The sequence below is a fragment of the Heterodontus francisci genome, chromosome 12 (genome assembly GCF_036365525.1).
Source record: "Heterodontus francisci isolate sHetFra1 chromosome 12, sHetFra1.hap1, whole genome shotgun sequence".
In the NCBI taxonomy this organism is placed as follows: Eukaryota; Metazoa; Chordata; class Chondrichthyes; order Heterodontiformes; family Heterodontidae; genus Heterodontus; species Heterodontus francisci.
Window position 1 is genome coordinate 61,119,114 of NC_090382.1, and position 13,128 is coordinate 61,132,241.

General features: G+C 42.0%; 1 protein-coding gene across 5 annotated transcripts in view; it reads right to left on the reverse strand.

Moving 5' to 3' along the window:
• Positions 1–13,128, reverse strand: part of pdlim7 (PDZ and LIM domain 7) — a 164,920-nt gene that overhangs the window by 73,218 nt on the left and 78,574 nt on the right. For 4 of the 5 annotated variants that reach the window (XM_068043509.1, XM_068043510.1, XM_068043511.1 and 1 more), the window contains one exon: positions 6,414–6,682. In XM_068043509.1, the coding sequence (XP_067899610.1) occupies positions 6,414–6,682 (269 nt within the window). The remainder of the gene's footprint in view (positions 1–6,413; positions 6,683–13,128) is intronic. The other variant, XM_068043513.1, reaches the window with a different exon arrangement.

The window sequence follows — 13,128 nt, forward strand, 5'->3', positions numbered from 1 at the left end:
GCGGGGAAGGGAAGAGGTAATATATACATAATGGCATAGTTCTAAAGTGTGCAGGAACATAGGGACCTGGGGGTGTATGTGCATCAATCTTTGAAGGTGGCAAAACATACTGAGTGGTTAGTAAAGCATATGGGATCTTGGCTTCGTAAATAGAAGCATTGAGTACAAAAGCAGGGAAGTTATGTTGAACCTTTATAAAAGCTCTGGTCAGGCCCCAACTGGTGTACTGGTCCAGTCTGGTCACCACACTTAAGGAAGGATGCAAGGGTCCTTGAGAGGGTGCAGAGGAGATTTACCAGAATGATTCCAGGGATGGGGGATTTTGGTTACAGGATTAGGTTGGAAAAGCTGGGGTTGTTCTCATTAGAACAAGTGAGATTTTTAATAGAAATGTACAAGATTATGACAAGCTTAGATAAATTAGACAAGGAAAATCCAGTTTCCATTAAATAATGGTACAAGGATTAGCAGACACAGATTGAAGGTTTTGAGCGACAGATGCAGGGGAATATGAAGAACTTGTTCTTTGCAGTGGAAGTCGTTGTCCACGACGGGTGGTAGAAGCAGAGACAATCAATGACTTCAAAAGGAAATTGTATGGCCACTTGAAGGAAATAGACTTGCAGGGCTACAAAGAGAGCGTGCAGGAGAATTGTATGAACTGAATGGGTGGATTTTATGCTCTCCCCTGCCCCAGGTTTGGAGAGCATAAAATTGTGGGAGACGGTGGCGGGGGTTGCCTCCATCGAAATTTAGTCCGGGATCCGCCAATTGAGGCCATTAACTGGGTAATTAATCCCCAATTAAGGGTCCCTTCCTGTCGCAGCTGCAATTACCCATGTGGTATGCTGTCCTGTTGCCACACAGGAAGCATGGCATGAAAAACCATGCGGGCTGCCTCCCGGCTTTTTGCGGGGGGGGGCCCTCATTCAAAGGCACTTCGTGCTTGAACAAGGGTCCCGGCATCGGGAAGGAGAGGGCCACTCCCCTGCTATTGCAACTGAGCACCCCTCCCCCATGACACCCACCCTGTGAGACCCCTCCTGCCCTAAGCTACCCGAGACTTGGATCCAGCAACGGCCTCTAATTAACCGGCAGCTCTCCAAGGGTGGGACTTGTGACAGGATCCGAAATCCTACAGAAGGTCCGCCGCTGTCCACTTAAGTGCCTGATTGGCCACCAACTCAGCGGGCCTTCCAGAGAGGAGGTGATGCGGGAATCTCCGTGTTGGTTTTCCCCGATGTCAAGACCCCTGCCGCCAGTATAAAAATCCCCGCAATAGCTGCGTGGAGAACTGGTATGGACATAATGGACCGAATGGCCTCCTTCTGTGCCGTAGATGAATATGACTCTAAATGCAATCATCTCCAGAATGACCTCCTTAAAGACAAACTAGAGCATCCAATTTGAGCCCTCCTCCAATTCAGATATATTCACTTGTATTGTGTATCATTTTGCTATCTAAGTAGAGAAGTACATGAGTTAGGAAGTGGTTTGACCAAAAACTCGGTTGAAGAAATGAGTTTTAAGAAGTGAACGGACATCAGATTAGGGAGGAAATTCCAGAGAATAGGACAACACAGCTGAAGGCTCTACCAAAAATGGTGAAGAGAAGGAAGACCAGGCGGCATGAGAATCAGAGGACCAGGGCGCATGGGAGGGGATGCAAGATTGCAGAAAGCTGTAACGTTAAAGGTAGAGTTGGGCAAGGTGATGGAAGAATTAATAGACGAGGACAAAGTTTTTAAATTGTGTTGAGAAACAGAAAGCCAATGTGGGTTAGGGAAGCTATGCAAGCAGGGTTTTGGATGAGTTGAAATTGGTAGAAGGTGGGAGGTTAGGATGCTAGCAAAGGTCGTTGGAGAAATAGTTGAAGGCTGATGATGATAGAAGGTGGCAGGAGGAGCCAAATAGGGTTGGAGGGGGCTGATGTTTCAAAAAGGTGTAAATAAACTGACTTAGCAATGAAGGGCATATGGAGTTTGTAGTTCAGCTCTGGATTGAACAATATGTCAGCAAAACTCTGTCTGGTTCAGCCTGAGCAAACAATCAGTAAGCAAGGAGTGAATGGTCTGTTGAAGGTCAAAAATTATGGCTTCAATCATCGAATCTCCAATTGGAGGAAACATGGCTCATCTGCAACTCATAAGGCACTTGAGTGACACTAAGTTGAGACATTGAGAAAAATGGAGAAGAGCTAGGACTTGCTATCATCAGCATACATATAGAAGCTTATTCCATGCTTGTGGACAATGAGCAATGACACAACTGCAAGGTTGTGACAGAGCTAGACATGGGCCAGCAGAAATTCTGGGGCCAGCTGACAGAAAAATTAGTGTTGGGTTCTCTTACCATGGCAACTTCCATAAGTCAAGCCATCTTCTTCCACATTTATTTCAAGCTCATACAAATCTGGCCACAACATTAACTCGAACTGCCACCTCTTGTCAAGGCAGGGTGCCCTGGAGCACCAAATAAGTAATCCTCCTTGCATTCACCTCATGCAGTGACCCTTTCTCATTATCAGACAAAACAGGGAGATTTCAGCATTCTGCCCAGTGCCCTGGCTCCATGAGGTTTTGCCTTTAATTCTTTATTTGACAGTCTATTCTACCCTTCGCTGCCTCCAACCCCCAATTCCTCCCCAGATACAGGCAGCTTTAAAAGTTGCTTTGTTACTTTGAAAAGCTCATTCCACACTCAAATTATCTTGTCTCCTTTGAAGAAATTCCAATACCAGGCCCATTCCAAGCAACGAACTTGCTAAGCAGAGATAATTGGGTCCAACCTATATCAGTATATTAAGACTTCTACACACATTACTGTTCGAGTACTGAATTTTAGTAGCTACATAAATTATATGCAGTATTTCAATTTGAAATCTAAAATGTTTCCTTATGAACACTGAGCAAACCGTTACAAAAGGCAGCGAATTTGATTAAAAAAATTAAAACAGTGCAAATACTCTTAGTACAGTACTCAAAGAGTTAAACAAACCAGGTAGTATCTTTGTGGAGTATAATAAAAGCTTTATCCCTGAAGAAATAGTAAATATCTGTACTTTTAGTTTTGTTACAGAAAAGCCTATAAGTTACTATCCTAGTGTATTGCTGCAGTAATTTATATTTGAGTACAACCATTAATGGCTTTAAGTTTTATCACTTAAGGCTGCAACGGCTTTGTATATTTTAAGTTATCTTCGTGTGTGTGTGTGTGTGTGTGTGTGTGTGTGTGTGTGTGTGTGTGTGTGTGTGTGTGTGTGTGTGTGTGTGTGTGTGTAGAAGAATCAGGTGCTATTCAAGTCGGTGATCTCTTCTTACTAGAAGGAATTACAACATGCCACCCATATCAATAAATGCAAAGAAAGAAATGTACTAACTTGATTAGGGTTTCCACCTAAAGAAAAAGAAAGAAAGAAAGGTATAAGATGAGTTAAGTATGAAGTATAGCCAACAGATAAAGCTTACCAAAAAGAAACAAAAAAAGAAAGTGGCAGTGCAAATAAAAAGAGACAAAGCTTTAAGTAGACAGATGGAAGAAGGATCTGCGAACTGGAGGAGGAAGACAGTCAAGAATAATTCTGTATCAATAGTTGATGAATATCAAAATTATTCTAACTTCCAGCTTTGCTGAAAGGGTACGTTGCCTTTAAGTTTTTTTTATTTTCATAGCTTGTGACTGAATTTCAGATATCCTTTTCACATCGGTTTGCATCACCACGTGTGTTAAACATTAGTGAAAAATCAATGAAACAAAAGTATGCATTTCCACTTTGTGATGCAGGAAAAAATAATCAGAAAAAATAGTGTCTTCTCTACCCATAAGATTAACAGATGGTACAAAATTCTAAATACTCTGCTATTATAAACATCCTGAGGCACACAGACTTGTGATACCACTTGACTAATTAGACAGGTCTGTTGACTACATGTATGAAAAAGTTACATACCGGAACATCCTGTATTTCCCTCCTTCACACAGACCATGCATCATAATTCAGGAGAAAAAAAATATTTTTTTCTTGCCTGTTGTTTTACTTTACAATGCAAGCAAAATAGAAAATCTCAACCCTCTTATTATGACAACTTAAACTCATGTTCTTCTGGAGGCCCATATGCTAGGACATATGTTAAACAAGATAAGAAAAAAAAAGGAAACTGAAATCAAATCTCTAATTGAAAGAAGTAGAGTACACTGAGAGGAACCACACATTTTTTTGTTTATTGCAGTTTGCCATACAGAACATAACCATTATTTGGTGAGCCAGTCATAGAAATAAAATTACACATAACATCCCTCTTTGCATATTCCTAAATGTTGCAGGATCCCCAAGGACGCATTGTACAGCGAGCTCGTCACTGGTAGCAGACCCACTGGCTGCCCATGTCTCCGCTTTAAAGATGTCTGCAAATGTGACATGAAGTCCTGTGACATTGACCACAAGTCGTGGGGGTCAGTTGCCAGTGATCGCCAGAGCTGGCGGACAGCCATAAAGGCGGGGCTAAAGAGTGGCGAGTCGAAGAGACTTAGCTGTTGGCAGGAAAAAAGACAGAAGCGCAAGGAGAGAGCCAACTGTGTAACAGCCCCGACAACCAATTTTATCTGCAGCGCCTGTGGAAGAGGCTGTCAATCTAGAATTGGCCTTTATAGCCACTCCAGGCGCTGCTTCACAAACGACTGACCACCTCTAGGCGCTTACCCATTGTCTCTGGAGACAAGGAAGCCAAAGAAGAAGAATGTTGCATTAATCCATTTATTGACAATGTGTATAAATTACATCACCACATTGGTAACGCTCCTATAATTGAATATTTAAAATTGACAAAAACATTGCCAGTACTGAGACTTAGCCCAATTCATATTGAATACATTTGCAACACCCAAAATACAATATGCAAGGCCACAGAATTGTTTTCAGATAAGTAAAGAGCCACAAATTATGGGGTAAAGTTGGTTTTTGGTGGTATCACGAACTGGACGAGCAGCCTCTTTTACACCCTGCCTGATTTTCTTTCCTATTGACTTTCGTGCTGTCACAGACATGAAAATTTCACCCCTCATGTTACCAAATTCTCAAGTTTCTCCATTTAAATTAAAACGCTTGCAGTTGTTATATCTAGTATTTTGAAAAACACTTTCTTCAGTACTCACAGGTTAGCAAAAGCTCACTGCTGGTTAAATCCTAGCATGTAATTAAATTGTCTGTTTTAGTTCTGCATATGTGTCTTAGTGAGATTTTGTTGGCTTCATGCTTACTTTTTAAATTGATCAAAATTATAGACCAGAGTTAGAGTTTAAATGATATGAGAAGTGTACTCTGCATCAGCGACAGATATACATACTCATACATCTTGACAAACACTACCATCAAGGCTTGCTAACTGGAGAAGTGGTAAGCATTCAAGAGGCCTAATATAGGCCACGATAAATATATGCCTGTCCAAGTATGGACTTGTGTTGGGCAGTTGTTACTGCACACTTGTAGAATATGACCCTGACCAGTAAGCTCATTTATAATTTCTTAAAAAGGAAAAGGAAGTGTCACAACTTGCACATATGTTGCTACAACCAGTCCACAGCTCCTACATGGTAACCTGATGCCATACTGTTGCATGCACTTAATCAACAAGTGACAATCTAAATGAAATTAGGGCATGTCAGAAACCCAGAACACCTTGGACTAATCAAGTACAAAATACAGTTTAGAAAACAAGCATCAGACATTTTGTGCAGAAATATTTTAAGATACTACACATAATTACCCAAGCTAAATAGTTTAATTAGGTAGCAGCCTCCTGCATCATTTTGAAATGCAAATATTCTCAGCAAAACACAAACACAGTTGGTTAATTAAACCACTCCAAAATATTTTGGTAAATTAATGTGAAATAAAGCAAAAGCAAATTGTGAAGTTACATTAATAAGGCAGTGAACAGTGAAACACTTTGTTCATATAACTTAAAAGGGCAAAAATTTAAAAAGTTTGAAAAATTGTTTCCTTTGTTTGGGAAACTAGAAGGGTTTGAACAGCCATGCATCATGCAGAAGGCATTTTATGCCATTTATTTTAACATATTGAGTGCAAACAAATAAAACTTTTCTGGACATTTTCATAAAGGCAGTGTTCATTTGAGAGAAGAAAATCTACTGCTAAATCATAGTGGTTTTTAATTCCAGTTGGTTATACTTAACATTCCATCTAGAAATAACAAAGTACATGGCTTGACCTAAAGAAATCTGCCCATCCAGCTGAAATGTCTGAGCAGATAATATATAATTTCCTAGAAATTGTTTTTATTTTACACATCACTCAGTAAAACTTAGCAGTAGATTTCCTCCCCAGCACAATTTTGAAACTGCAGTGTATTAGGACTATATTTTGTAGAGAGGTTTGAAAGCATGTTTTGACATACCCATTTGGATGCTGCAGTGTGGATGCAGTTGAGCTGTGTTTTTCTGTGGTTGTACCATATTTTATTTGTGTCTGGGATGCAGGTGTGATGCTAGACAAAGCAGAAGGTGGAGTATATAGGGATACAGGTTTGTAGCTCACTGACTTTATTGGTGTCCCTGAGTTTGAACTTTCCGTAGTTGTGACACCAAATGGTCTTGCTGTCTTATTCAATGGCATGCTGGAGTCAAACGAGTACTTCGGAATGGAAGGTGCAGCAAACATAAAATCCTGAGCAAAAAAACACACAAAAACTCAAAACACCACAAGCGACATGCAGTTATACAATTACCCAACAGCAAAACTCAAGCTCCGTTGAGAGATTTACAATTATGTAATTACATAACAGTACAAAACATTAAATTGCCAATTTAGAAATGTAAGCAGTTTGAACATTGAAGGTCAAAGGTAAATTATTACATTAAAAATTCAAATAATTTGTACTTGGTCCTTGCAAAAATCTTCTCATTTATCCCTGGAAAATGTTTCTCCATAATAAACTTGTTCAGTTGCAATATATTCTTAGAATGCATAATTGTATATTAGTTTTCTGAACAATGATTAAGACATTAGGGTAAGGGTTTTCCACTTGAATGCTCACCAATAGGATTGGCCAGTCCAGTATACTGAAGTTGAGGGGTGGGTGGGGAGAACTGCAGGCAGGTGAATGCACAAGTGGGTATCCCAGTCAAGACATGAAGTAAAATACGAGACAAAAAGTTACAATTCCCAATTCCCTAATGTGAATAGGATCAGGGCCAGCAGACCAATTTGCTAATTCTACATGCACTTCTACATAATAGCACTGTTAACTCAGCATCATCATCAGATGCATAGTAACCATTTAAAACCTCAACTATGTCTGGAGACTGCACCAAAATCTGTCTGCAGTCCTGTACAGTCATCGATGGCTCTCTGTCTCTTAACATAGCTAACAAGGCCTTGCTATCACCGCCACATACATCCATATACTCTTTGGCCAGTTTGATAGCAGATTTTATTGACCTCAAACCAAATCTGATACTTATCCCTATTCTCCATTGCACTGCCTCATACATGAAAAACTGACTCATATGAAAAATGGCCTTGAGTACTTATTGAACCCTCCTTCAAAATCATGAATCAGCAACAGCCAGGAAAGAACATTAAAGAAAAGTTAAAATATGGAGGAATACCTACAGAAATTCAAATATGCTTCTACCTTGGATATCAGTGACAAAGCGACATTTCAAAGAAACTTAACATATTTTACTGTGCTACAGAAACACTGTTGACGATGCCATCTGAAAAACAGTGAGCTGGATTTTCATTATGGAGGTGGGATAAAGCGAGGAACCAGGTCTAGTTTTGGGTCAGAAACTTGCATCCTGTGGGAAGCTGATTCAGATTGCAATTTTTATGTGGGAAAGCCCTTACTTGGTATGAAGACAGGTTTCCTGCCCTCTTATAGCCAGTGGGATTGAATATGGCAGTGGGTCAGATCAAGTGTGAGGCTCATATAGCCTTCCACGGCTATCACTTAGGCTGCTGGTTGGCCTGAGGGAGAGATCTGTCTTCCACTTCACCAGAGGGGAGAGAGGTGTCACAGGGGAGTTGGAGGCCTGACACACAGGGCAGGGCAGACCTTCGCTTCATCAATGCCCACCTGGATCTTCTGCTGGAGGTTGTGAGCAAAAGGAGGCAGCTCCTCTTCCCACAGCGTGGCAAGAGGAGACCACCTCGTTTTGCAGCAGAGGCACTTCTCTGTTCAATGTTATACCCCTCTGCCCTGCACCCTCTTCCACCTCCTCACTTACTTCCTGCTCCTTCCCCGATGAGCTGTCTCCTTCCAGGGCCTCACTGTTTTCAAGTCCACACCTCTCTGGAGGGCCATGTTATGGAGAGTGTAGCAGTCCACCACAATGACAGAGACCCTTGCAGGAGGTTTTGGAGGGTGCCACTCGACTGATCCAAGCACCGGAAACTGCATCTTCAGAAACTTGATGGTCTGGTCAATGGTTGACCTGCTGAGCAGGTGGCATTGGTTGCTTCGCCTTCATGCCCTCCGTCTGGGACTCCTAAAGAGGGGTCAGTAACCATCTTGTCAAGGGGTTTCCCTTGTTCCCTTGGATTCATCCACACTCTTTGGGGGATGGAGTGAAGTACCAAGGCAGCCTGGACTGGTAGAGGATAAAGGAATCATGGCAGCTGCCAGGAAATTGAGCGCGCACACAGAGAAAGCACTTGTTCTGGTCACAGACCAGTTGGATGGTGAGGGAATGGAAGCCCTTCCTGTTGATGGATCTCACTGGCTGGTCACTGGGTGCCTTGATGTAGCCAAATGGGTGCAAGCAATGATGGCCTGCACCTGGGGGAATCCAATATTGGAGGTTGAACTCAATGTCCTCTGTGTCAATGTGAGTTTAGTCCCCTGCCCTCCTGAAAATGTCATCCATGATCTGCCTGATAAGCTGCCGACTGCGAGATGCCACCTAGGTCCATAGCTGATTCCTAGAATGACCGAGTTGCATAGAAATTCAGGGTGACAGAGACTATAACATCTGCAGGTAGGGGACTGCCATGGGGGCCATGAGGCCTCAGGTCATTGTGGATTAGAGGACAAAGGACTGAGACCATCTGCTTGTATAGGTGCAGGCTCCTATGGCACTGGCATTCTGTCATTTGCAGATAGCTGACTCTTGGGCTGTGCACCTGATGTTGTATGTAGTGCCTTCCTCCCCTTGCAGTCCCCTGTTGTGCTCGTCCGGCCTCCTGGTGTCCAGGAGGTTGCATCAGCCGCAGCTCATCCTGGCTGTTCTGTCCAATGTCAGAGTGGCCTGTTCCCACCTGAACTCCCTCAGTCGGGCTTTGTGCATTCACCAGGTCTTCCCCTGCCAAACACAGCTGCTGAAGTGATGTCAGCGGCCTCATGTCCCTCTCTGAATTCCTACCATTCACCACTAAGAAAAGTAAGTCTTACAGCTGCGGCAATGGCCACTCTGTGGCATCTACGAAGCAGCAAGTTTTTTTGGGGGGTGCCTCAGGAGTCTTTTAATCAGCCCTTCCCATAGTCCTCATGGTTCTTCCCCCCACCCTCCCTCCACCGCTGTGTTCACATCTAGAACACCCAGTTATGTTTCCCCCCTTGGAATCCTCCACATTCCCAGCCTTTAAAAATTAAAAACTACTACTGAAAGGTTTGTTAATGAGCTTTTCAATCAGCTCAACAGGCAATTAAATGGAAGCATGGGTCTGACCCATTCCCTCGCTGCTAGATTCCCACTAAAAGTAACATCACATCCCAGTGCTGACCTCCATGAACACAATCTTCAAATGGCACTCGCCTCTGTACCCACACGAAGCGGACTTTGAAAATCTAGACCAGAGAGTTACTACCAGAACTGCAATACAAACATACAAACTTACGAATTAGGAGCGAGAGTAGGCTACTCCGCCCCTCTAGCCTGTTCCACCATTCAATAAGATCATGGCTGAACTGATTACTCCACATTCCAGTCTACCACTTATAACCTTTCACCCCTTTGCTTATCAAGAATCTATCTACCTCGTGTCTTAAACATATTCAAAGTCTCTGCTTCCACTGCCTTTTGAGGAAGAGAGTTCCAAAGACTCATGACCCTCAGAGAAATAATTTCTCCTCATCTCTATCTTAAATGGGCGACCCCTTTGTTTAAAACAGTGACCCCTAATTCGAGATTCTCCCACAAGAATTTTATATGTTTCAAGCAGGTCGCCTCTTACTCTTCTAAACTCCAGCAGATACAAGCCTAGCCTGTCCAACCTTCCCTCATAAGACAACCCACCCATTCCAGATATTAGTCTAGTAAACCTTCTCTGAACTGCTTCCAATGCATTTACATCCTTCCTTAAAAAAGGAGACCAATACTGTACACAGTACTCCAGATGTGGTCTCACCAATGCCCTGTAAAACCTCCCTACTTCAATGCCCATCGCAATAAATGATAACATTCTATTAGCTTTCCTAATTACTTGTTCAACCTGCATACTAGCTTTTTGTGATTCATATACTAGGACACCCAGATCCCTCTGCATCTCAGAGCTCTGCAATTTCTCACCATTTAGATAATATGCTTATTTATTCTTCCTGTCAAAATGGACAATTTAACATTTTTCCACATTATACTCCATTTGCCAGATCTTTGCCAACTCACTTAACCTGTCTATATCCCTTTGTAGCCACCTTATGTTCTCTTCACAACTTACTTTCCTACCTACCTTTGTGTCATCAGCACATTTAGCAACCACACCTTCGGTCCCTTCATCCAAGTCATTTATACAAATTGTAAAAAGTTGATGGACCTAAATTCATCTATCTAGCAATGATCCTTAACTGAGTTGACTAGTTTTACAGCTAGATGATGCATCTCCAAAGCTAAAATTAATATTTCTGCATAACAACCTCTAAAAAAGAAAAATTGACACATTTTTATTCTTTCATAGGATGTTGGTATCTCTGGCAAGGCCAGCATTTGTTGACCATCCCTAATTGCTCTTGAACTGCATGGCTTGCTAGGCCATTTCAGGGAGCAGTTAAGAGTTAAACATAGTGCTGTGGGTCTGGAGTCACATGTAGGCCAGACCAGGTTTGGACAGCAGATTTCCTTCCTTAAAGGACATTCATAAACCAGATGTGATTTTACGACAATCAATGATAGTTTCATGGCACCATTATGGAGACTAGCTTTCAATTCCCGATTTTTATTAATTAATTGAATTCAAATTCCACCAGCATGGGCCTCTGGACTACTAGTTCAGTTACGTTACCACTGCGCCACCGTCTAGATTCCCATCGACATGAAAGCGCCAACATAACTCAGGATTGAAGTCGTAAGTATAACAATCTTGGAGGGTTGTAAGTTAGAGATAGGGAGAGGTGAGTTCATGGAGGAATTTGAAAACATTTTTTTTTAAAAAGGCGATGCAATCCAGGCACCAGTGTAGTTCTGTGAATATGGCAGTGATGGGTGAAAAGGACTTGATGAGGAAGATATGAGCAGAGTCCTGAATGAAGTCACGTTTATGTAGGGCGGAAGATGGGAAGCCAGCCAAGAGACCATTGGAATGGGCAAGTCAAGAGGTAAAAAGGCATGGATGAGGTTATCAGCATACCACTTAGCTTTACAATTACAGCATAATTAAACATTTAAATATTCAGCTGCCCAAGACTTTTTCGACAAACCTTTTTAAAAACTAACTCAAGAGAATTTGTGCCGTGAAATTTAGCACAGCTAGTTTTTGTCAGTCATGTACGAACTAGAACGAGCAATTGTAATTGATTTTCGGTGGTAATGCAAAATGGTTGATAACTCACAGCATGTCTTATACCCAACCCCATTTTCCTTATCATGGAAAATTAAATAGGGAAGACTGTAAAATGGGCTTCCAAATTTATCGTCTATTTTGCGCTACCACAAAAGGTCAGTATCAGCTCCTGGTGTTCTAATGGGAAATACTCTAAGCTTTTTGGAGGGAAGGGAAGACTTCTATCCTGCCTTTATTCAAAATAATCCACCAAGTGCCCATTATCTGAACCATATAGAAGGTTGCCTCCAAAGAAGTCAAAACACGCTTTGCAGGATGACTCAGAACATCTGACACGTAAACCTAGTGAATACAAGTATACTTGCCATTCACAGATACAGTGAGGTGTTAGCATCAGAGTCAACACAAAATAAATTATAGAAAATGTTAAAACAGAGCTCCTGATGCTCAGACAGAAAGAACAGCAGAGCACGGCCAATATAATGCATGCTCCACAATTTGCCATGCAATGAGACATCAACAAGAGACACTCGAAGGAAGAAATGGACAGCAGCAGAGAGATGCCTTGGACAAGCAGGAAGTGATGGAAAACATACTTTTCCAGCTGCTAAAGCTGTTAGCCAATTACCCATCCTTTCATCATCATATTCCTGCCTCAATCTTCAGTGCCAACAAATACATATTTCACCTAATTGCATTTAATTTCCAATCAATTTACCAAGATCCCATTCCTGTTACCTGCTAACAAAATATTCAGAACATTCTAGACAGTTATTTCCCTAAACCTGTTTGTAATCAGTTAAGTATGTAGCACAACAGAGCTTCCCTTTGGTGATTGTCTAAACAGTTGCCCTGCAACTTAACCTGGTGTTTCTTCAACTTGCTTCCCCAAAGAGCATGAGTATGGGAACTGGCTTGCTGCCATGTCTAGGATAGGTGTGTCAGTGATTCAGGTGGCTTTTGAGTTGTATCCTGACACACAGCAGCTCCTAGCCCTGCCACTTTGTAGCAACACATATGGTCACCGGATAAGGTTTGCTGGACAGTCCAGATGTGTTATTATCCTGAGACACAGCACTATAAACCACACCAATTTTACACATGCCTCTGCTCACCATGCCCAATAACATATGCAACAGCAGACCATATGGCAGCAATGAGATTGTCAAAGGCCCAAACAATTTCTCACTTAATGTGATCCCAAGTCACTCCAAGTTGGGAAGAGCTATTTCCCAAGGAAACAAACTTCAACACGACAGACCATCTAATCTACAATACTTTCAGAATATGCTAGGTATTATGCAAGCCCTCCAGAAAAAAAAAGCCTCAATTTTAACTCCTAGTCGGGATTACGGTCATGCAAGTAGAGTGCCTCCTGCTGGGAGTGGCAGCAG